The sequence below is a fragment of the Lissotriton helveticus genome, chromosome 5_1 (genome assembly GCF_964261635.1).
Source record: "Lissotriton helveticus chromosome 5_1, aLisHel1.1, whole genome shotgun sequence".
NCBI lineage: Eukaryota > Metazoa > Chordata > Amphibia > Caudata > Salamandridae > Lissotriton > Lissotriton helveticus.
Genome location: NC_136065.1, coordinates 463,483,905 through 463,510,135, shown reverse-complemented (window position 1 = coordinate 463,510,135; position 26,231 = coordinate 463,483,905). Strand labels below are relative to the sequence as shown.

General features: G+C 43.4%; 1 protein-coding gene across 1 annotated transcript in view; it reads right to left on the bottom strand.

Moving 5' to 3' along the window:
- Positions 1-11,584: 11,584 nt before the first annotated feature.
- The window catches only part of DUSP29 (dual specificity phosphatase 29), a 101,319-nt gene continuing 86,672 nt past the window's right edge, over positions 11,585-26,231 (bottom strand). The window contains exons 2-4 of the mRNA XM_078642734.1: positions 19,516-19,733; positions 13,394-13,614; positions 11,585-12,367 (exon numbers count right to left, since the gene is read on the bottom strand). Coding sequence (XP_078498860.1) covers positions 12,120-12,367; positions 13,394-13,614; positions 19,516-19,691 — 645 coding nt within the window. The 5' untranslated portion in view covers positions 19,692-19,733 and the 3' untranslated portion in view covers positions 11,585-12,119. The remainder of the gene's footprint in view (positions 12,368-13,393; positions 13,615-19,515; positions 19,734-26,231) is intronic.

The following is a 26,231-nucleotide window of genomic DNA, read 5'->3' as shown; positions in this document are numbered from 1 at the left end:
TACTCCGAGGCCATGGTGTCACACCTAGTACTGGATAAACTTACAACCTTATAACAGCTGCACGACACATTGAAGAAAAGAAATGTCAGTTACGACAATTACAACAGGTGATGAGCCATATAACGTTTGCATGCAGGGTGGTGGCCCTTGTGTGTGTTTTGCAGACAGCTGGCGTTTGCCATGCAGTGTGCGACAAAACCCCTGCACAGAATTCACATGGCCAGAATCTAATTTGATTTGACCATGTGGTTGCAATTTTTGGGCCACTACAACAGAGTAGCACTGTGGTTCCAAGGGGATCTGGTGACCTGAACGGTTGAAATGTTTTCAGATGCAGCCGGAGCAGGTGGATGTGTGTGTGTGGTGGGGGGGGGGGGGTCTATTAGGAAGGTAGGGTGGTTTGCAGACCAGTGGCCCGGAGCTTGGTTGGAAAACCCACACAGCATTGTGTTTCTGGAGTTTTTCCCTTTGGTGCTTGCAGGATGCCTGTTGGGCAGTGAATTGAGAACCAAGAAGGTGATGTTTGTGAATGAAACTGAATGTGGACGAGAGAATGGCGAGCAAAGACGAATACTTGCTGAAGCCAGGGCCGGACTGTCATTAGCTGGCACCGGGCATTTCCCCGGTGGGCCGCCAGGGTGGGGGCTGTTTTGGGCCCCTGGAGGCCATTTTTGTTACTGGGGGTCAGCAAATTCGGCCCCCTGTAACAAAATCGGCCGAAACTGTCCCTCACTAACAGCTCGGCAGCACCCCCCTCACCCCAGGGGTTGCCAGCAGAGCAGTTTGCCAGGGCAGGTTTTGGTTCCCAGTCCGGCCCTGGCTGAAGCTCTTAAGGAAACTTGTGGTGGTGCGCTTGAATGATAATATATTGTTCTGAGCCAGACTCCTAGCAGGATTGGACAACATGGCTGACGCATTCTCTTTCACAGTGTGTGAGGTTCCGTGGTTTATAATGCCAGGGCTCTGGTCTGAAGGACACTGCAGCTTGCACCACACATTGCTTCTACCATGCTGCCAATGATAGTACCAACACAACTGCTAACCATCCCACTCTTACAAGTGTGACGATTCGGACTACTGCAGGCCCCTAAAGCTGGAAGAATGGCTTGGGCAGCAGATAATAGTCACTTTAATGTATATTTAATCTATAATTAACTATGATGTTCATTTCTAAATTAGCAAGACAACACCACCTTCTGGGAGACTGTCACAAGCTCCGGTGTTTTTTTTGTATTTTTCTTTGTCCTCATTTGTGCAATAAATATATCTGAAAAGGTCAAGAGCCTCGCAATCTCTCTTTGATGATTAGGTGTTTTCCTAGCAAGTCTCCTGTTTTCTCAGCCCATTTTTAAACCGGGGAGGAAACCTCCAAAGTTTGCATCTCTGGATTCCTACAAAAGGATTATTGCTATATTGCATAATCTTTGGACTTTTGGGATCCTTTTAACACCCCCTAGGTCCTGACATTGTATTCCTGTTCCCATATTCCCCAGAAAGCCAATCTCTTATTCAGTGACCTGGACTGATCCAATTTCCAGACCTTTTGAACTGAAGCCAACCACTCTTCTCTCGTAGGGGGGAGTATGGGTTATCCATTTAATACAAATATCCCGCCTTGCTAACAATATTAATACAAATAGCAGTTTATTTTTGTTGCTTAACTTCACCCTTATCCTACCTTCATTTACCACTCTGAATAAAAATAAACGTGGGCTTATCTCCAATTGATCACCCAATACCTCCAAGAGAACCTTACCCACATCTTTCCCGAATAGCTGTAATTGGGTACATTGCCAAAACATATGTATGTCATCAGCCTTTTCCTCTCCGCACTCGGGGCAGCACTTCACTGCTTGCTTGCTGATTTTCGGTAATCTTTTCGGCGTCCAGTACGCCCTGTGCACTGTAAATAAATGATTTTTCCTGAGAGGGGCTGAGCTAATAGTATACCACAAAGTAGTCATTGATACTTGCCAGAGATTTTGGCCGTCCAGCGACGGTAGATCTTTCCCTCATATTTCTATAGGCAGGGTGAAATCCTCGGCAAATATTAGCATCCAATACCTACAATTGATTTCATTTTTCTGTATTGATCGTCATAGTAATCTTGCTTCTGCTTCCTTATTCCCGTCTTCATCCTTCCCCTGGGATTTTTCCAGCTCACTAACAGGAATATTTGAATATACAGAGATTACCGTTGGTTATTAGTGACGTATGCTCCCAATCTACTAAAGTGTTTCCTTTAAGTAGTTGACCCCATCTCGTTATTCCCCCCCCTTCTAACACAGGTTTTGAAAGGGTCTCAAGCATTTCGGTATTCCAGGGAGTGCTATATGGGAGCATAGTGACTATAGAATGGTATTTTTAGGGATCTTCTAATGTGAAACCAAAATGCTGGTGATAGGATCTTCAATCTGAATTTTTAAAATAAAAATGTAGGATGTCCAAATCTATAAAGAAATAAATCACCCTCCTTCCGTGTCATCCCTTAGAGATGCCGAGCATCAACCAAGGATTCTTGAAGGAGTGATCTCATATTTTTAAATTGGAATGCTTTGTAATATTGAAAAAAGTATGTGCTGGCAATCCCTCCCTGTACCTTTTTTCTTCAAAGTTTCCTCCAGGTTATTCTTATTGCTTTTGAAGCCCACATGAAGTTATTTAACTCTCCCTGTAATTTCTGAAACCAGTCTCATTTAAATTCTAGAGGAATTGTGTTGAATAAAAAAGTACATTTCGGTAGTATTGTCATCTTTAGTATATTTACTTGGCCCAAAAAAGAGAGTGGAAGTCCGATCCAATTTTTTTAAAGTTTCCTGGTCTCCGTTACCACTCTATCAAAATTCACATGTGCTGCTGCCTCAATGTCTTTCGTTACTGTGACACCAAGATATCTTATCTTCTCTTTCAATAAAAGGTTATTACTTTGGGAATTCCATTCCATAATTCCTGTTTTCTGCCGATTTACTTGATATCCTGAGATCTTGCCAAACTCATCTAAAATGTCTGATATTAATGGGAATGAGATGACAGATATTTTGTAAATATCATGACATCATCTGCATGTAGATCAACTTTCTTCTCCCAGCCCAGATATTCAAAGGGGGAAATCTGTTGGTTAGCTCTGATTTCACTGGCTAGTGGTTAAATTTAAAAATCAAAAAGGAGGGGGGAAAGTGGGCAGCCCTGTCTTGTACCTCTACAGATCTCGATCTTGCCTGACATTACCATTAACTAGTATCCTAGTGGTGTTTTTTTCATATATCGATTTTATTGCCCCAAGGAAGGCCACCCCTAAACCATACTGCTCAAGAACATCTGTGCAGGAAAGCCCAACTCACCCTATCAAAGGCCTTAGCCGCATCAAAGATGAGGACTGACAGTTGAGACACAAACTGTGTTGCCAGATCAACCACCTGAACAACTTGTGTCCCCCCTCAAAGATCTGCCTTCCATTAATAAATTGTTTTTGATCTCGATGTATCAATTGATCTGCTGCCTTCCCCAGTCTTCCGGCTAGAATCTGAGTGTAAATTTTATAATTGTTATTTAACAACGAGATAAGTCTATATGACTCACAACATTTTGGGTCTTTCCCTGATTTCAGAAGAATACAGACCGTTGCCTCATCCCATGACTTCGGCAGATCTTCCCCTTTTAAAAAAGCAGGATTCAATAAATGAGTCAGAAACAGGGCAACCTCCTCATCTAAGGATATACATAGATCTCATTTGGTAATTCATCTTGAACAACTGCTTTCCCTCTTTTTAGTTTCCTTATTGTCTCTCTCACCTCCCCAATTGCTATTTCTGAGTTTAGTTCCTCCCTTTGCTCTCCTGACAGAGTTGGGATTTCCAGCTTCGTAAGGTACAAATTGAATCAGTCTTTTGTTGCAACTGTATCCTCTGTATATAAATCTTGGAAAAACTTGGCAAAAGCATTCTCAATCTCTCTATCAATTGTGGTAGGGATTTCCTGCCCCACCACCCGAATTGCTTAGATCCTATTCTGATTTTGTTCTTATCTAAGTTTCCAAGCTAGATATTTCCTGCATCCCTCTCCATACTCATAATTTGCGAGTTTACTTGCCTCAGATTTCTTCCGAACAATTGTCTCCAAAGTATTAACCAGCTCTTCCTTTTTTTTTCTCTTTCATTTTTGCATCAATCTTCACTACCTCCTGCGGGTTGCGCCCTTGTTCTAACATCCTCTCCAGCTGTTGAAATCTGCTTTCTAATAATTTTATTTTATTCCTTATAATTCTGTTCTTGAAACCGGCTAAGCGTATCCGCTTCCTCCTAATAGCCTTATATGCATCCCAAATAACTTGAATAATGTGCCATCTTTATTTAAATCAAAATAGTCCTTAGTTGCCTCTTTAAGATTTGTCACTACCTGTTGGTCAAGAAGCAGGTTTCGGTCTAGAGTCCACCTTGAAAAGGCAACTACCTTGTCTATCATTAGTTCCAATCGGACCGCTCAGTGATTCAACAGATGGTCCGGTAGATGCTCTACTTAACTTTTTTACTTTCTCCGGCCTCTACTAAAAAATAGTCTATCCTAGAGGCATGCCCATATTTCATGTTTCTGAATGTGAACTTATGCTCCCTTTCACCTTTTATTTCAGCCACTAGCCAAAATTCTTCCATACAATTTTTTTAACCCATCCTCATTTTGGGTAAATTTGATTCTTTAGATGTTTTCCTTCTAGGTCACCTATATTCCTTTGGATCTAGTAACAGATTAAAATCATCTGCCAAAATTATAGGGGCCGTAAAATCCAACAGCTGCCAATGCAGTGACAGCAAGGGGTTAGGTTCATCTACATTAGGTCCGTAGTAACCTGCAATCAGAAATACTTTCCCTCGGATTTTTACTTTAGCCACGATCCATCTACCCTTACAGTCCATATATACATCCTCCACTAGTGCTTTAAGTGATTTCTTAAACAAGATGGCTACCCCTTCACACAGCAAGCCTGATTAGTGCAAACATAATTGTCTATCCATCTTTGTTTATTCATTATTTCCCTTTATTCTGCCTGTAATAAATATGTCTTGTGTAGACTAATGACTTCGCTATCGGCTGATTTTAAGTACCCCAATTTCCTCTGCTTCTGAGTCTGAGGCCATTCACATTCCATGACAGAATGTTAACCAACATTTAATCAATTATGTTGAAACTAAATATCCTCTGGTTCTTCCCCTGCCTGTACTTCACCTTTTTCCCACAAACTTGGACAGTGCTGTGTTTTTGGTTTTTCTCCCTGTATGGGCCCACACCCTTTGTGCATGTACCAAAAAGCATGTTTTTGCCTTTTGGTGGATTTAAATTCCCTCCTTCTATTTCTGAGGCTACAGAGGCTTGTGTGTTCTTTTTTCAAGCTTTCTGAACACTTATGGGGATCATGCGCTCTCCCGCCTGGCACTTCTGCCTCTCTTGGATCTTGCTTGCTCCTCTTTCCCACTGCAATCCCGTATCCAGGCCACTCACTGCCCCTGGGAAGGAGATCTGAGCTGCAGCCCTCCGGCTCCACCAAACGCCCGCCGCAGCTTCCACCCACACTGCAGAGCCCCAGCGAGCTAACGTGCCCTTCCCTTGCTGCTGCACCGCTACTTTTCCCAGCATGCTACCAGGGCAGACAGAACCTGCATGAGAGAATGATAAAACAAAATTCAAAGAAGGTTTTCTGTTTTGTTTTTAATTCCCAAATGCTTGATGTGCTCTCCGTGGAGGCTTCTTATAGATTCTTAACCCGTTCCATCTTTAGTCGGTTAGAGCCGCAGGGAGCTCCCGAATGGACTTCCTAGCCGGCCGCCATGTTCTCCGTTCTTTGCACAAGCGCTGGTGCCAACAATTAAGTGCTGGTGCCGAGCACCGGAAACCACAGGCTCAAATTAAGCACTGGTGGTTTCTTACCTGCAGTAGACGAGAGGGGGTGGTGTGTGGTAAAGAATCTGTGGGAAATTGGAGAGTGATAGCGATGCAGTTGATAGAGCACTCACTGGCAGCGTCGACAAGGCGGTCATATGGAATGACTTGGATTGAGTTCCGATAGTCAGAGGTCTCATGGAAATGGATACGGGGAGCAAGATTGAATGAAAGGAGGTATGACATGATGAATTTGATCATAGGATAGGTAGAGAAAAGCCTAGCAGCAATATTCAGTTTCAGTGAAACTGACAGGCATCACTTTTTATGTGAAGATGTGGTGGGGCTATGACCCCTGTGGCGGTGAGTTGGACAGAAGAATGCTTGAAGATTAGGTGAGGGATTGGGAGAGGAAGGCCGGCAACAGCAAGGAGACTGGTGACAATCTGCATACTGAGGCTGGTAATCGAGCCGATGAAACTTGCGTGGGCCTCCACGAAGAACAGCAGGCAGTTTGGGGCCATGATTATGTTGATGTTCTTTGGGGCTTTTAGTTTTTTGGAGTTAGTGGGTGGGGGTAGGGACATGGGCCTGGAAATGGTGGATCTCTCATGGTCAGCATGGTGCAGGGTCGGATTGGTAAGGCGGGTGCCGGGCAATAGGTCAGTATTTGAGTTGCAGCTGTGGCCTGCTTTTTTGGCCAGTGTTGTGGCCGATTTGGGCTGTGTCTGTGCTGTTCGGATGATACCAGCGGTCTAGTGGGGGGGCCTGAGCGCACTTCCAGAAGGCAAATGGGCTTCTGTTACCTCCCTTTTACCAACTGGGTGGAGATGTCATTCCTAGTCTCTCGATGGGCCGGCCCATCAATGTATGCAGATTGAGCGGGGGCCGGGGGCCTGGGCAGAAGTGGCCTCACTTACAACATTTGCATTTTTTTTATTTCAGCGAAGTTAAGAAAACTTGCCTCTTTTAGAGAAATCCCTGAAGCAGTGTTTGCGAAAAGGCGCAATCCGCAAATGTGGGTCATTTTTTTTTAAAGATGCCTGTGCTTGTTTTTGATCCCAATCCAGCCCTTGCTTGGTGCATCAGCATTCGGATCAATGAGAGTAAGACCATTCAGAATGGAAGGGTAGTATTTTGTGGCTGGGACAATACAGGGAAGCAGGGGTGTATCTGGTCTCAAGCTGAGGCAGGTTTCTCCGGTTACAGGGCCAGAAGGATGGGGTCTGAGAGAGGAGGAATTTGGGACTCACTTGATCCACATGGGCGCAGCCACAGAAGTTCACAGCCTAGGGATGAGGGGAGTAAGATTTGAGGATTTAGAGAGATGGAGGGGTGACTGCATGTGGAGGTACGTGCAAGAGGAAGGCATGTCACTAGGGCGGCCTATTGGTGTGGGTTTATTTTGAAAGGACAGTGCTGGAGAAAGGCACGAGAAAAGTAGTATGGATTAGTGAGCATTCCAATATACAGTAGCAGCTGGTGTCCAGGCAAACTGGCGGGAGGAGAGAGAGGGACTTGGGACAAAGGGCAAGCAAACAAAAAATAATTTTAAGCGTACCTGCCGTATCGCCGGTCTTCTGCTTCTCTCTGGTTCCAGTCCACTGCAGGCACAGACTCCCAGACTATCCTTTTGGCCTGATCTCCCTCAATTTGCACTCCCGGTGACACTGGGGGAGCCTGTGTGCTCTCTCCAACCCGGCAACGCAGCTCAGGTTGAAGACTGCTTCAGTGCGCATGTCAGTTTGGCCGTCCTGAGATAGCGGGCCAAACCCATATGCACACTGAAGGCAGTGTGTAAACCACTCCCCTCAGGGCCTGCAATCCCCACTGGCCCTGCTCCTAAAAACTCAGCCGGGAAACAAAAGAAAACGATAAACCAGGGTTTATTATAGTTTTCTGTTTCATTTTTTTCAGGCTGCTGCTGGGCGGGGTGATGTTCCTCCGCCATAGCGGAGGAGCCGCCGTTGCCATTATAAAGTTGTCGGGGGATGAAGCAGGGACCGAGTTTTGTGGTCTCCAGTTGGGGATGGACCTAAAGAGGGTGACGCTACTTCGGTATTGACTGCTTGAATGAGATGGGTACAGCAGCTGCCCTTATTGTGGGAGTTAAAGAGCAAGTGGCTATGTCCGGATTTGGTGGATTTGCACCTTGGGGAAAAATGACTTGGTCCAGTGAATGGTTGTGTAATTGCTGAAGAAGATGAAAGGAGACATGAGGGGAGCTGAAGGTCAAGTGGCTGAGGACCAGTGAGTTGGCCACAGTTGGTACCTATTCCTTCTCTCCGTCGTTGCTTTGTCACAGTGGCAGAGACTGGGTGTCAAAGGTCCCCGACCATTTTGAGCTGTACTGGCATGATCGTGGTGCAGTGTCCCCTCAAACCACTGGAAACCGCTTTCATTGCAGCTGCTGCACTAATGATGGCTGAGCCCCTACTTTTAGAAGTTCCTTGTTCTACCTCGCCTCCTTTCTCTTCTTCCCATCGTCATCCCTCTCTCCTCATCTTTCATTTCACTCTCTTCTCTTCCTATCCCCTTACTTTGACTCTTTCCCACTTGTGTCTCACTCACTCTTATCTCTCTCCTTCTGTCACTGGTCTCTTCCCTTGTCCCTCTTGGTCATCCTTACCCTCATCATGTTTCTCAAGTGCCCCATGTATTACATTTTCATCTTCTATATTTCATCCCTTACCTCTCTCTTCTCCATTAATCCCTAATCACAGATTCTCCTTCTCCATCCAACTTTCCTGGAGAGTAAACGGTGGACCTCGTTCACAAAGGTAAGTTGCATGTGTATGTGTAGATCCACTCCTACATCTAGGTGTAACTCTTCACTTTTTTCTCTGTACCATTTCCGAGTGGAACCTAGGTATAGACTTAAGCAGGCTCAAATGAGCGAGCAGACTCCTATGACTGAATTTAGAAGTGTAAAGTTACTATTACTAACTTTCCAGCTGTTTGTGGAGAGGTCTGCCAGTGGGGCACAGATCTACCTATTGGAAAACCTAGAGGAATTTATTAAATATAGGGACATGTATTGCAGTTATGTTTATTCATACATTAAATACACTTAATGTAAAATACAATTGCAAAATAACAAATTGCTTGCTAAAATACTGTTTTAATTTGTAAAGTAAGTCAAATATATTCCTTTTTAAAAATATGTTTTACTTCAAAAAGAAAATCGCCACCCTCTTTCATTTTTATTTCATTTGTAAAAAACAGTTACAAGTATGTTTTTAATTGTGTGTTTTTTACCTTTTAAATTAAAAATGTATTTTAAATTTAAGTGCATTATTAAATGAAGAATAATACAAGTTGGCAATATGTATATATTACATATTGTAATGCTACTGGAGTACTTTTTTATACAGTCCAAAATAAACCAACCTTTTGTGATCTGGGTACAGAGCTAGGCCCCAGGCAGGTTCTGTGCTTAGAAAATTCTGAGCGGAGGCTCCTAAAATTACTAAGGCCAGGGTTACTTCAGTATTGATAGCTATGCCACTGCTTTGGCAGCTTCCAGTTCCCTCATGCAATTTCCTGTCAAGTATTCTGTCTGAGCTTCTTGTTCAGCTTTCAGCTTTTCTACCTTTATTTTGCATTTCTAAACCTCTGTTGCATGTGCTTCAACCCCCTAGCCCCTTTTGCTTGTTTTCAGTGCTTGTGCCAGGCCTTAAAAAGAGAGTAAGAGGCAGAGGAGCATCACTGCATGCACTTTTTGAAGGTGGGTACTCTTGTGCCGCAAAAAGTATGTATAGATTTTTGGAGCAAGCCTGTCCTTTTCAATAATTATGAGATCAAAACACTTTAATACTACTGGATGGTGCCAAAAGCTGGTTCTGCTGTGTCTTCTTTCTCTGGAGAATATTTTATTATAGGACTGGGTGGAGTTCGCGGGGTTCCACTATGTGGAACTCCGGGAAGTGACCAGAAAACTCAGCCGCGCTGAGCGAGTTCCTCAAGCGGCGGAGTGCGCTTGGTCATGCCTGTTCGCGTTGATTTTCAGCATCAAGGGTTTGGCCTGCGCTTGAAAATCAATGCGAAGGGCACCATGTGCATCGCACAAGGGTGCTGCTCCTTTTGTGCAGTTCGAGTAGGTTTTCTACTCGAGCGACAACGTTCTCAATGCAAACAGTAGGTTTCTCCATACAAGCGGTCGCGACCTGCTGGAACCACCTAGATTGAGAAACCCGACCGCCCACGTTGAGAAACCTCACCAGGTGGTGAATTTATCTCGCTCGTGCTCGCCAACTTGATGTTTGGGAGCGCAAGCGAGGAAAAATCTCGCCTGGAGGTGGATTTTCCTCTTTTGCACTCGCCAACTTAATGTTGGAAAACTCAGTTAACTCCACGAGTGGAATTCACCGCTTCGGCTTATATTTTAAACTTGGAAACACTAGCCTTGCTAAGTGTAGGGCCTAGCATGAAATGTTTGACACGGGCCCGGCAAAACCCTCTGACTTGCCTGTGCTTGTGTTGAGTTGATGTAACCTCTTTCACCTCTGAGCAAAGCCCAGTGTCCTCTTTCGTCGACATTCACCCAATACCTTTTTTCAGTTTATTTTATCCACATTCCTTACTAAGGTTTGCATCAGTGTACTCTTGTGTTATGCCACTATTAGCACTTTTTTCGACCCTCCATGCTTCAGCCCCAGCTTCAAACCCCTGCTGTCTTCAGCTCACTTAATCAGAGCTACCTATCTCCTGCTTTTATGTGCTTGCCCCAGTCCCTGGTTTCTTGTTGGCCCTGCCTCCCCTATTGGCTCTCTTGTAATTATTCTCTCTTTCACACATCGTTTCCTATTGGCATATTTTTGACAGGTATCATCTACTGAGCACAGGGGACCATCCTTGCGCCTTTCTTTATTCTTTGTATTTATTGCAGTCACTGTTGTTTCTGAAAGACAGCATGCTGTCTCTGTTTGCATAGGAAGCCCCAACAGTTCATTTTCTGCTGAACCCTTGCAGACTTGTCCTGTATATTTATTTGTGGCTTAGGGTAAACGCACAGAATTTACTGCTGCTGCTCCTAGCGCAGGCAAAGAAAAGAATATTTGCTACCCAAATATATAACGAAGACATTAAGCTTCCCTGGTAAGTTTCATGCCTAACCTTTGTACTCAGTGTGATAGTTCTTACTTAGTGCATGGGCATCCTTTACCTTTACAGACCTGGTCTGCCTCTTTTTTCTCCTTCTTTTCTTTAATTGAACTGTCTGGTACACCCTAATGCTCATCATTGTCTTTTTCTCGCACACTTTCTGTCTGTCCTTCTGCTCCTGTCCTCCGAGTGTCCTGGACGTTACCCCACCTGGGTTCCTCACACCCTTATCACATTTCGGCTGCGCAGATAATCTATTTTCAAAGCCCATTGACAGTGGATCCCTCACATGAAGCATTTGCCCAAACCTACATGTCCACTGCAGACACACAAACACCAGGACTGAAAATAAAGACCAGAGAAAATGAACATTTTAAAACACCATGTTAAACCCATTCGATATGCTGAGCTATTGCAATGGTTGAGACTCTCAGGGAACATCTTGAAGAAGCTGCAGGACGAGAATGAGATTGGCAGATGTTGTTGCCACAATCATGGGAGAACCTCCTCAAACACATTTGATTGCCAAGGTTTTGGATGTATTGAGCCAAGTGACGTCACTACAAGTATGTTTCATGGACATCTTCGAAATGAGAATATCAGACAATACTGACCATACAAACCACATCTACTTTATACAGATTAAACTTTCACACCATTTTGACCAGTACACATTGCTTGTATAAATATTTGGCCACGTGAAAGAAATTTGGCCTTCCAGTCCATTCCTCTCCACCTACCAGGTTCAATAGGTGAAGAGATCACATTCAACTGTACCAGGAAATCTTGGACACTGAGTTGTATTCCCAGACCTGGACCTCTCGCTTTCCACAACATAAAGTACTTGACTTCTATCTCTTGCTCATCGGGGCGTTAGACCCTCTTAACCAACCTAGTCCGAATCTATAACAGACTATTGAAAAAGAGAACCTGGGTCGCCAACAGGTATGCAGTCTTTTCAAAGTGATAGACCTGCACTTCCAGGCCTGATTGCGGCGAGGGAAAGGGAATCGCAGAGTGTTACTCCAAGTGGTCTTGCTAGTCATAACTCTTTTGGGTCTTTCCTGGCTGATGGTTTGGCCACTGTTGCCCAATTTCCCCCATCATTTAGATGTCCTTTAATTAGTCTTCATCTGCAGGGAGTTTTAGATGGTCTCACTGTTTTGGATCTGTTCGTTCTGGGCATTCTTCTTGGCATTCCTTCGCTCCACGGCCAGCTGTATGTCCAGTTCTCGCAGCTGCTTAAGGAAGCCGCGGTTGGGCAGGATGCAGCGGTGTTTTAGGACCTGCTCGATGGCGTCCACCACCGTCATCTCCTTGTGTATCATTAGATAAGCCAGGACCAAGGCGGCAGAGCGACTGCGTCCCATAGCACAGTGCACCAAGACCTTACCTGCGAGAGAAGGGAAGAGGTGTAGGTCAGCAATGTAAAGATTATCCTCAGGAAAGAGCAGGGGGTTATTATGCCCAGACATGTGCAGATTAATAAACGTTTGAAGGCAAGGGCATGCATGTGAAGATTCATCATGGGTAGGCCAACTGGACAGGGAAGCCATTTGAAGATTAGTGTGAAAATGGAGAACCAAGGGCAGATTAGCAATTTACTAGAATGCAGAGTTGGAGCAGGTCAGCCATATGATGGATGAGAGCGGGACTGTTAAGCCACATGCCAAGGAGACAGGGATTCGTAGGAAATGCAGTTTTTAATACGGAGTTGGAGTGTCTGGGCAATGTGCAGATTATTTAAAGGGTGGGATGTTGGCCATCAATACATTGCTCAAGGAGAGGACATTTCACAGAAGTCCAGATTATTCAAAATGATAAGCTGCAAAACTATCTCTCACCAGCTCTCAGATGCTCTTTCACCCAGTGCTTTTTTTTATTTTATTTTTTTAAGTGCAAGGGATAAAGCATTTCTTAGAAGTCTACTTCTGGGGCTACCGAATGTTGAGACTGCTGAATACCAAGGCTACCTCGTCTTGATTGCATCTCATGCCTCTTTTTTCCCACCTTCCTGCCCTTCTTGCATCTTTCTCACTGGATAAGTCAAAGTCTTGAAAAATGAGTGTCGGTGACCCCACCTCCAACAACTGAGCACTTCCCTCATCCCCTGCGCTATGCTGACCAGGCTCCCAGCTGCTTATGTTTTCCCACGATCCCCTATCCTTGCCAGAATAGGTCTATCTCTGGGCAGTGCACGTCTCGTTCTCAATCCTTCTGTCTGTATCTCCCTCGCCTCCCCTTAACTTGTGTGTTGTAGGCTTGTATCTCTGTGCAGTGCAGGTCTATGTCTCTTAAGCTCCTAATATGCACTAGTTCTACCTGGTGTAGGCCTGCAGTTGTCCCGTTAATGGCTGCCCCCACCCCCATGGACTTCCAGTTTTGCTGTAATAGAACCCCTGCTGTGAAGAACACTTACTCTCTGGTTTGCCGAGGGCCTCATCAATGAACTTGGCCGCTGGGTAGAAGAACTCGCAGAGCTGGAAGCTGGGCAGATCCGCCGCCTCCACGCCGTAGTACTCTATGGTCATGTCGCTGTAGTATTCCTCACCAGTGTCCACGTTCCAGCGACCATGGGCAGCGTTCAGGATGTGGGTAAAGCCCACCTGCTCTAGGCCGTAGCGATCCAATGCAGTTTTCCTAAAAGCATGATTAAAAAAATTGAGAGAAAAATTTGGTCATGTTTGCAAGCACTGTAAATGAAAGGACATTGATGATTGGAGCAGTGTTGCTGGATATGTTGGTGTAACATAAATTTTGGTCCGTCATATCAGACAAAGGGCAGCCAGAAACTTTACTTCAAAAAGCTCCCCCCAGAATTGCAACCAGCATGATTGCCTTATTTGTTTTTTGCATCCCTGGGATACTTTAGTATTACAGATATGACCGTCGATGCATGAAAGGCCCCTGCTGTAATTCACACTGCATCAGGGCAATCTCAAGTGGGCGTGCCCTCGTTTACACAGGGCGTCGCCGTATGAAATTGAGGGAAGTGTCCATGCTATATTACAGATGCGGGTGCAGAGCCAAAGATAGTCAGGAGGCACACTGACTGTAAGCCACATACAGATGGCGCTGCAGAGTGCATCTCTTTAGAGTGGGAAAGTGGGACACACCTCCTGCAGTAGGGTGCAGCTATCACAGAAGCCACAGGTGGATCTTTGTCTCCTTTAAATGTGAGGCTTGTTGCCACCTGGGCAATGGAAGGTGGACCAGCGTCTTTAAACAGCCAGTCTACCGTTCACAAATGCACTATTCCCAGTACAGGTGCATTTTCTGTAATATAACAAAGTGTCCCAGATTGCACACTTAATCATGCAGGCTGAATTACATATTGTTCTGGACCTATAAATTGGGCCATAGTGTCTAAATTAATACTTGTTTCAACTTAGTGCCTACATGGTGGCGTGACCTGGCTGTATTGACAAGAAAGCTCAGAGAAATGGACTAGCAAAATTCTCTACACAAAGTGTGAGGATCTTCAAACACGAGCTAGATAGGAAAACATTATAAAAAAGGAAGAAAATGGCATCATGGATTACTCTAAAAGACAGCAGGCATAGATGCTTGATTTAAAGGAGGGAGATTAAATTTAGATTGGAAGAGTCCATAGGGCGGGCCCCAAAAGGCAAGGACCTAATAACCAACCCAGAGATACAATTCCTTAAATGACATTGTACCAAGAGAAGGATTTGCTCACTAAAGAAGCAGGAAATAAGTGCCTCTTTACCTTCCAAGGTGAGAGGGTGGTATTGTTTATAGTTGTAGGACCTTGCTCAAACTACACTAGCAAAACAGAGACACTTCAGATCAATCGAGGCAGAATGCTAGGATATTTCCATGCAGACCCTAATTCTAGTAGACGTGAGCACTCCATTAACCTAGGGAGGGACATAAGGGACATGCCCTCCTAGGGACATTATCTCCCTAGCAATGCAAGCAGGCAAATAGGTACACCTTGTACAGAATACATATAGATTCTGCCTGTGTGAGGCACACAAGGGCCTCACTGATGAAAGCTGGATCAACCCGGCAAGGCTTGAATACAAAGTAAGCTATCGGTATGATCCGTCGGAAAGAGGGTCTTACCACAACACAGGTTTTCCTACCTTTGTTTTGTTCCTTAATGATTTCTGTTGACTATGGTAACTTTGATTGGCAGTTGAGTGGTGACAGGACTGAGGAGAACTAGGGATGGGACAGTATCTACAGATAATCCACATTTGGGACATATACAAGAGGCACAATGGTATTGAAGATGAAGAGAAACTACCAACACCATTCAAACCTTAACATTGGGGGATTGAACTCCCTGACCAAGTGATCAAAGGTATGCTTCAAACTTGAAGGCTTCAAAGCAGATCTAGTATTTCTCCAGGAAGCATACCAGAAAGAGGAGAGACAGAGAGGTTTAAAAGAAGGTACTATAACACCCAAGGACATGCAACGGGGGACAAAAAAACCAAGGAGTAGTGATTCTGCTTCAGAACACTGTTACAGTAGTTATTTTGGGAACCAATAGTCCACATCGGAAATTGGTGATGGACACATGTGGACTAAGAAGTGACATTCTAACAATGGCTTCCTTATGTGGACAAAAAGAATCTCTAGGACACACTGACACAGAGATAACTTCAAGGCTTTGCAGAGGGAGAGTTAATAATGTGATGAGATTTAAATCGGGAAATGAAGGGAAACTTGTCAGGTCTGGGAGGTTCAGCAGGATGACTAATGTGATGTCTTAAGATACAAGGGAAACCTTACAGGGCAAGTGACTGACTGACATCTAGCGACTACTGATCTTTCCAAGGCTAAGAACCCTACACTAACTGAAAGGACGAAACAGGACCTTTACTGGTGGAGTGATCACTTTATCTTGTGTTCAGGGAAAATACACCTATTACAATGGTAATAATACCAGGACTCCTTTATTATAAGCACACACAATTAATATTGAGGTGGAAGCATTTAAGATGTTACAGAAACATTTAGTGGCTTTTATGTGGTAAGGAACACCGGATAGGATCTTGCGAAACATGCTAATGACGTCTTGGGATAGAGGAGGACTAGCACTACCAAACATCAGAAACTACTACAGAGCCTCACAATTAAAGATTCTGACTGACTGGTCCTTGAGGGCATCCATTTGCTACTGGGTACACTTAGACAAAGTAGTTGCAGGCAGAACAATGTTGGACGCCATTTGCCTTCGGAAAGTAGCAAGAAATCATAGACTACATGTTAGCCATATCACAAGTACAGCTTTAGGTCTATGGGACACAATAACACAATCTAAAGGGCTGGCAACAGTCCCATCCCCTCTAACACCTACTTATTATGATGCACAGTTTGCACCAGCTTTTGAAGGATGAATTATAAAAAATGGAAAGATCGTGACTGTATAATCTTGGCAGTTAGATTAGTCAAGGATAGTAAAGGGGTGTTTAAACCGAGTGAATAAGTGTGATTCAGACATTACCAAATGAAAATTTGGGTGACTAACCTAAAGATTCGAGTAAGAGAGACAAGACCTCTCACCCTTTGAACAATGGGTGACATCAAGGAAAAATATCAAAGGGACAGCCTCTAAGATATTCAAGATACTGTTTGCTCCTAGAGTTCAGTATGGATGGGCACACAGGAAGAGGTGGGAAAGCGTGTTGGAAAGGGACATGTTTGAATGGTCATCGGAGAGTTTGTCGAGAGATATGCAAATAAGTAGGTGCTTCACTAGGAATCTTCCATTAAGATAAAGATGGGTTGGTACCAAGATGAGTAAAATGTTCACGGGCATGAATGATCACTATTGGAGAGGATAATGGAATAGGAGGGTTCCTATTCATAAGAGGCGTTGGTGCTCAAAACACGTCATCATTTGGAAAGATTTGGGAGCTATAAAGGAGGTGATAAACTCTCTTATTCTGAAGGACCCAGCAGTCACAATACTGGGCTGAGGCTAGAGACTCAGGAATATATTCTGGGTAAGGATATGCCCCAGGTCTTCCAGCTCTCTGTAGCAGGAAGTTAGTAATATCTTGTCAAAGGAAAATAACCAGCTGTACCTTGACTCTTACATTGTGTGAACAACTGTGCAGTAAGGTAGAAAATCAGGCTCACCTAACCTACAGACTAGATCAAATATTCTTGTATGGAGAGTGCCTCAAAAAGAGCAATTGGCCAAACTCAGTGGAGAATAATTTTGTGTTGTGCCTAATCACACACACGCAAACAGGGCTGTGAAACCGTAGAGGAGATATTGCGTGGATGCAACTGGACACCAAAAGATGCCATGAATTAAAATGGGACCATTGAATGCTGGAGAAGCTGCAGCCAATAAGAAAACATATATTCTTTGGGACTGCCATAATATTCGAGTGGTTATTAAAGCCATCAAGTCTATAGTAGATACAACACTCCCTATGTCTTCTGGTTGTGTATTTCTGACCATGATGCCAGAGGTAGCCTGGGGGCATAGGAGGAACCTTTTTCCATTGGTCAATATGTTGCAAAGGAATCATTTCTAGCTAAGTAGGGTTTGGCTCAAAGCCCAAGCAAATATCACTGGTAGAAGAAAGTGTGGTAAGTTCTTGGCATTGAAAATATTACAGTGTCTATCCACGGGGCAGAATTGTATGCTACGCGGGGACCTATCCTGGAATATTTTGCTGAGAAATCTAGAAAACTCACATGTCAAGGACACTCAGAGCATTGTATTACATAATCTCAAGGTCCCTCATGAAGCATCGTCTTATTATGATACAGGGAAACTGGTATACCATGGTATATGTTGGTAAGGGAGGGAGGAAAGAAACACTGCTGGAAGGTAAGAGAAGACGGGGAGATTTTTTGTTTACTCTTATATTTCAATCGAAATCAATAACAGTTTTATTGAAGCATAAGAACTCTTGATGTGAGAAAGGCCTTCTTCACAAGAGGTAACATCTCTGAGGTGAACATAGTCTATGCCTAACAATGGAGTTTATTCTTGCTTAGGGATGGAATAGGTAACTTCTGCTTCAGAGGTGAGGAAGGTATGTGCTTGAGATGTGTTATTTACAAATGAGCCTAGGGCGTCGTGTACTTCATCTGGTTTACTTAACTAAGACAGTCGAGGTAGGTACTTCCCCCAGAGTACAGCCTGTGCTTGAGATGGGTTTCTCACTCTTGATTTAAAAGACATCCCTGCCTGAGACTGATTAGTGATACTTATTGTGAGTTAGTCTATGCCTCAGATGAGGTACTAACTTAGGGGTGATGGAAGTGGGCGCCTGGCTGGAAACCTAATGTGGCCATGACAAAAATGAGTAAACCAGATCCACACTGCAGGAGGCTGTGACTAGAATGGGCCGTTGAGTCCTTTTTGGGTCATGGCTATGAAAGAAGACCCACATAGCCTGCAGCTCACAGGGAAATTGCCAGATTGGAAATTGGCAGAAGAAGCTTGTGCTTGTGACTCATGACGGTGGATGGGGTGGGGGGTCCATGTCATGGGGTACAACATTTCCCAGTTGTAGGAGTTTTGCTAGTGCTTGTGGTAAGAGCCATGATGCCAGTGATGTGGTTTATATATCTCCAGTCTAAAACCAGCATATTATAGAATCTAATCACTGGTTTGAGCAGGGGTATGGTAGGCAGAGGCATTAAGGGGCAGAATGAATAACGGCGATGCTGGTATTCGGGCTGAAGGCAACCCCTCCCCCAACTTAAGTTTATACCCCTTGGCAACCGCTCAAGTACTGGCTCCGCCCCATCCCATTGATCTGCAATATACCTGGTTACTCCGTAGATGTGTGTATCAACATTGGGCCTCCTATCCTTCAACATTTATGTATGCAATTTTATGTAGAGGGAACATGGTCTGGGGGCGTTACAGTATTTTCCAGTAAAACGGTTAATGTTACACAATGAGTGAAAGAAGATGACATTGTATGAAATTGCAGGTACCTAGTAACACACTATATACATTAGGAGAAGTTAAAATACAAATCGACAATGCACAATAAATGGAACAACCCCAGCAGTATATAATGGTCTTAGGAACAGACAACCTGCACTAGAAATAGCTGATAGACCAAGGCTTGGTAACCACGAGTCCATGTAATTAACACATGGGCAGCAGGCCAGTCCTTCTCTAGCTCACATCAATCTTGGGCGGTTCTTTTATAAGCTACTTTAGTCCAACTGCTTCCACTGAACCAAAACAATAGCGTGTAGAATGCATTAGTTTGTCAAATGAAAGCCCAAAGCTGGAAAAATTGTGTTCTGGTGACATAGTCATCTGGTAACACTAAACATGCAGTATTGGACAGGTATCAGTAATACAAAAAGCTTTACCAACTGCCTTTAGTGCAACATGCCTACCCTGCATATTTGACTCAGCCTGCTGTCTAAAGTATGTACAGCCTACCCTCCAATGATCACACTGCAACTAGGCTAGCATCTTACTATGCCTTGCTACTTTAGCCTTAGATCTAGAGGAATAAAAATGGCTCTGGTGACATGTTCAGCATGCAGTGTTTGTCTGAGTTTGGTCACACATACTCATCTCCTATGTAGAGGTTGGGGAACACTTCGTTGACGTGGGTGTACTTCACTCCACCCTGCCAAAAGAGTCTTTCCAACTCAAAGGCCCCTGGAGTGGAGTACTTGGTCTCGGGGTCCACCTTGATGGCTGCATACGCATTGGTCTTTTTCTTATTGGTGATGACGGCAGACATCTTGACCAGTGTTCACCTGCTTTTAAGCTTCTGAACTCTAACCTGGAGAGAGGGGTACATGCAAGAACAAGTGTTTTAGAACCATTGGACAGTCAAACATTATAATATGTATCTGTTTTCTATGAAGCAAGTATTCTTGATACTTGGAGGAGACATTGCTGATCAGCCCAAGATGGCTGGCCAAACTGTCATGCGTACTTAAAAACTGCCCACCACTCCTCCTCCTGCTGGCTGTTACGCTAGCCCAGCCCGCACCTAAAAGGCAACTGAAAAGGGGCTAGTGCGGTAAAATAAAATGATATTAACATAGTGTTGCTATCATCATTTTATTTTTTGTTTTTGGACTGCCCTGAGAGAAATGGTGCGATGCTTCTCCACCTTAGCGCAGGATCCCCTGCTAAGTTCCACCAGGGTGGTAAATATATATTGGTGAGAATCTGCACTTTAAAGTAACAGTCCCTACCTTTCCATGGCTCATCATACGTCGAGGACAGGGGATAATTTGCCTTCATTTCCCGCAAAGAATTGGTTCTGGGTCAGCAATACGAAATTCTCTAGTCTCAAATTTGCGGAAATGAATATTGCAGCTGTGAGTTTTTTTTTCGTGTTGTGCTATTTGTATTATATCCTTCAATTAAGGATGTCGCCTGTAGTTATTGGTTTGAAGTTGCATCGTAATAACAGTTTTATGCTTTGAAGTACGTGCCCGCTTTCGCCAAATTATAGTTAGAAATGCAGAAGTGGCGAGAGTCTGTTGGGGAGGGCAGCAGGTATGGTATTGTTAGGGTTCTTTTCATGAATGGCATAGATTTGATCGAAAGATGCTAAATAGATCTTCAACATACTGCTCATCATCCACAGCTTTGTGGATGTGGCGAATAATCACATTCTTTTATAATTTCGTCTTTGTGGGTAATTTTCAATTGTCCTGGGATGTGAATAACTTGTAGAGCGAGGGAAATGACATTTTCCTGGTGTCTTCCTTTATTTATTTGTTGTTCTGTACTTTGTTGATGGCATCTGTGCACCCATATGCTAGGGGGGCGGGGGGGGGGGGGACGTTGGCATTTAGACTATTGTTTTTCCAAATCTCACTTGCTGCCTGTTCTGAGATTAAGTTTTACTTTTAACATCCTCTGCAGCACTTCTAACTTCACTGTCTGCAGCCAGGGCTGCATGCTGTGCTCACTGGATTAGGTAGCATTTTCACTAGCTGTAGAGGCCCTTGCTGTACATATTCCAGAGTAATCTTTTATTTCCATTACATCTTTTTATATTTACACTTCTTTCTATGCGTGTAACCTTTACGTGACAGTAGCAGCCACCCACAACGTGACAGAACGAAATAAGCCTTGCTCTCCTCAGATTTAATGACCTCTTGCAAAGATATATCATCTACAATATATTGTAAATAATACAATATACAGAGTGGGCTATAGATTACCCTATTGCTCGATTGGACGGTTTTCTGATCTATCAATATTTCGTGCTCCTTATATAATGGCTTTCCAAACCTGGTCTTGTGTTTGTCCCATTCCTGGCTTTTTTGCCTTCATTTGTCTTGACTGACTTGTATTCCCCCCCCCCCATTACTGACTGGAGCGTAGCTTGGTCAGTAAGATTGAGGAGTGGAAACTTCCGATTTTGCAAGAATCACGCTGGCATATCTTGTTAAAATACATTATGAGAAGCTGGACACTAGAGGTGCTTAAGAGGAAGGGGAAAGAGGGAGGAGTGCTGATTGTTATGGGTACTTAAAAAAACAATAGTTTTTCAAACTAACCGAAAGATATATATATATATATATATATATATATATATATTTTTTTTTTTTTAAGCAACATGAAGTTACCATTTTTTGTATTTACGATATAAGACTATGAATTTACAATACAAGTCTTACTTAATGGGCTTTTTAACAATAATATGTTTTTATCGTATGTATTGAAACATTAAGATGACTAGAAATATGTTGCTAACTTGGTATAAAATATCCATTGCGATGATAATTGTTCCCCCCACAAATTTTGCACTTTACTGTTTGTTGTACATATGTTCTTCTTATTAGCACACAAGCACTTTATCTTGCAGCCTTTTCTCTTTAGTTGATACTGTATAGCATACATTCAAAGATGGCCGCTGCATTCGTAATGCGTGCAATGATCCCTTTTTGTATGTTTATGAACGTTTGGAAAGTAGAAATGGCTGCACTTTACACACAACAAACTGACACTGATGAAAACGCAAGGCGAAACGCGTCTGTCGGGGGGAGTGAGGGGTCTTCAATAAAACATCATTGAAAGGATACTTGTGTGCTCTCCGTCTTTCAGCTGAATATAGCTGTTCGTATTGGAATATATATATATATATATATATCCACTCGTAACCGTTTACAGCTACAAATCCTTCAACAAAACGGGTCCGGGCCATGGTATTGTGCAATATTTTATCTTTTATTGGTGCAAGTCGGCATAACGCGTTTCAGCTCTCACGGGAGCCTTGATCAAATGACAAAGTTCAGCATTATCATTGGTGTTTTTAAAGTGACTAGTGCAGGCGTGGTTACCTCCACATGTGCAAAATATGCAATAGACATAAAAAGTTACTTCTTTAGTTCCTTCAATACAGGGATGTAAAGGGTGACAATGTACTTATAAAAATAAGCTACTTATCTATTTACATTAAACAATATATATCATTTGATTTATATTAAGATTACATTGCATTGTATCAGATCAGAATGCAATATTATCAGTTGCTATATGTCAGATTGACTTCACATATATATCATACCCCCCAAGTACATTTATATCTGTTGATGTCCTGGCGTTTGTTTACTTAAGTGCTAAAAAAGTGCTATTGTGCTTAGATGCAATGTGCTCAACATCTAATTCCTATAGTGTTTGAATGGTGTGGTGGTTGACACAGTTTTCGTTACTTTTCTGAGTTTTTGCGGGCGAGCACCTGTGGCTCTGTATGTTCGTTGTTACTGGAGCCCCAGGAACGTACACTGAGGTATCTTGCCCTCTATGTACTGCCCATGTGGGTTTAGTTGGGGATAGATTGGTTTGGATGTTGTACATATGGATTCATAACATCGGTCGTCACCTTGTGTTAGCCCCTGTTATGTGAGTTAAACACACCCATACCAGTATAAATACCTGGTAAAATATTCAATTCTTAATATATACGCAAGTTATTTTGTTTTTATGGTGCAATCAGTATCTTATATATAGGTTCATGGGCAAAATGTGCAAAACAAAGTGCATGTGACAATTTTATAAAAATCACAAGCATGTATAAAGATCCTCAGTTACATTCAGCCCTGTTGATTGGTTTGAATTAAGGCTCTAAGATGTATCTAGTCTCCAATTGGCGCAAACGTTGTTCTCAATTGCCACCTCTTCTACTTGGTGGAACAGAGTCAATCACATAATATCTGAGGTTCTGGCTTTTTGATTCATGGTTACTTTTATAATGGCGTGCCATCGGATAGGTGTTGTCCTGATTATTAATCGCCCGTATGTGCTGTAAAATTCTTTTATGCAGCTGTAATTTGGTGCTACCTACATATTGTAGGTTGCATGGGCAGATTAAAATGTACGCCGCATATTCGGTCTTACACGTCAGAAGTTTAGGTATTTTTACGCTTCTGGCACTAAATGGTGTTGTGTAAGTTGTCCGGTTTACCCCTTGTTGGCATGCCTTGCAGGTTTTACATCGGTAAAAACCCTTGTGTGTCTGGAACCAATTTGTGTTGTCAGTGACCTCCGGGCTAGTCTTCACCAACTCGTGTATATATATTTTTAACTTAATATTTATTTTTTGTTGGAAAATGGCCCTCTCTGAAGGGGCACCCAAAATATTTTGCCTTCCTCCTCCTCTTTTTGCTGAATTCCTTTTATTGGCCTTAGGACTAAGCAGTCTACCGCTGCTGACCGGTGCTAAAGTGCATGTGCTTCTCCCCTAAACATTGTAACATTGGTATATACACAACTGACATATTTAATTTATTTGTATGTCTCTTGTAAAGTGGAATGCCATATTCCCAAGACCTGTAAATTAAATGCTACCAATGGGCCTGAAGAACTGCTGGTGCTACCTACACAAGTAACCTTTCAAACCTGTCTCAGGTCTGCCACTCACTGCAAGGCCTGTGTGTGCAGTTTACTGCCACTTTGACATGGCATTGAAAATCACTTGCCAAGCCTTAAACTCCCCTTTTATTACATATGTCACCTCTAAAGTATTCCATAGGTAGCCCTAAGGGCAAGGTGATGTATACGTAAAAGGTAGGACATGTACTCCTATGTTTTGCATGTGCTGGTAGTGACAAAAACCCTAATTAATTTTTCACTACTTTAAAGCCTACTCCTCTCATAGGCTAACATTGGCAATTCCTTTAAACACTTTTAATTTGTAATTATTTATTAGAAAGGAGTAGCTGCATCATGTTTCATATCTTTGGAATGGTAAAGATAATTCCTTTTTAATGTAAAGTTGTATTTAACATTACTGTTTTAGAAAAGTCACTTTTAGAAAGTGGACATTTCTTTGTGTACCTTGAAACCTGTCTCCAAACATGTCTGGGATGGGTGACAGCTATACTTTGTGTGTTACCTTTAGACAGCCACAAACACAGGAAGGGTGGTTGCGACAGACACCTCATCTGCATTCATCTGCTTTCTGATAGCTCTTCCTTGGCAGGAAGGGAGGGGGGAGCTGACACACCTGAATAGGCGGTGTCCTGTTTCCCACACAAAGAGCTTATTCCCCCTACTGAGAGTCTGGAGCAGCCAGGACTGGGAAGAAAGGAGGACACTGTGCACTTCAAGGGCCTGTTTTAAAGTTAACTCATTTCAAAGGCAAAACTGGGTATAAGTACTGGACATGTGAAGAACTCTTCCAGGAGTAAAGACTGCTGTGCTACAAGGATTGCCTTTCTGCTTCACTGCTGCCCTAGAAGTACTGCTTTTCTGCTTTGCTGCCCTGCTGGCGACAAGTACCGGACCCATATCTCATGAACCCAGAGTGACTCCAAGGGCTTGCTGGCTTCCCCCTAGTTCTGAAGTTTCAGGACCATCAAAGACTTCCTTCAACGCTGCATCTGCAACTGGACTCTGCAAGCTGTGATTCTGTCCTGCCAAGTGGTGCCACCCTAGTCCTGGGCCCTTGGAAGTGGGCCTAAGGTGCTCTCCTTTCTGTGGTCCTCATCGGAACTGACACAAAGCAATGCAAAGCCTTGCTTTGCCGCTGCAAGTCCATCGGAACCAAAGCATAGCAATGCCAAATCCTGCAGAGCCTTACTGCACAGCTCCCCAGGATTGATGCAAAGCGACGCCAAGTACCGCTAAGCCTTGCCGCACAGCTTCTCGGAACCTATGCCAGATGACACCAAGCCTTGCAAAGCAACGGCACACAGACCATGCACCAGGGTTTAAGGTACCATGTTGAGCAGGCCCAAGTGGGTCCATGTAGCTGCCCTGCACTCAATCGTGGTTGGCCCAAACTTGTGACTTTCTCCCGGTCTTGTGTGACCAACCACAGTTGGTGCATTGCGCTTTTATGTGCCATTTTCACCTCAAGCTTTAAAATTGCATATCTCAGGATCTACGTATTGGATTTTTGTAGCTTTAGTCTTGTGTCATTTATAAAATTATAATCTATTTTTTAACTCTGTGTGGAGTAATTTTGTGGTGTTTTCATTATGTTACTGTATGTGTGCACGCGTTGCACAGATACTTTACACATTGCCTCTTTAGATAAACCTGACTGCTCTCTGCCATCCTACCAGAGGGTGAGCGCAGGTTATTTTTTTGTGTATATCTAGCTTATCCTGACTAGAGTGGTGGTTCCTACTTGGACAGAGTTGCATACCTCAGCCAACCTGAAACCCCATTTCTAATATATATATATTTGTACATGCAGACAATGACAAAATATATATACATATATATTTTGTCGGTTCCAACTGAAAGCATCTGTACTCAAATATGTACTACAGAATATTTTTTTTAAGGAAGTGTAATACCCCAAACCCCTCCCCCCGAAGCTACACCCCTGACTACTTAGTCGAGGAGACAACTTAATTTGCTTCAGCACAGGGTGTGAGATCATTGGTCATCTTCCTCTCTACCTCATTAACTCACTGTGCCTCCACCACAGAAGCTTTCTTATTGAGCTTCCACCACTCTCTGTTTCATTACTACTTTTCTTTCTTAACATTGTTGGCTTCACTGAATTGCATTTACAGGCGCTTAGCAGCTGCCCACTGGTCCTGGGCCACATGCTTTTTCATCCATTGCTCCCTGCCACACTTCCTGCGTCACACTTTTTTGTTGTTGCTTGCTAGCACCAGGTAGCTGCACACTGCTGCAGGGTAACTCAATTCCAAACTCTATCGCTAACACCCCCATCGTGCACTGTATGTTTTTAAAACTTTTTTTCTTGCACAGGCCAGACAAATGCTCACTTCTACCAGGCCGCATGCTGCTTTACTAGTGCTCATATGCATTCTTTTTTAAAAAGCACTGTTAAAAA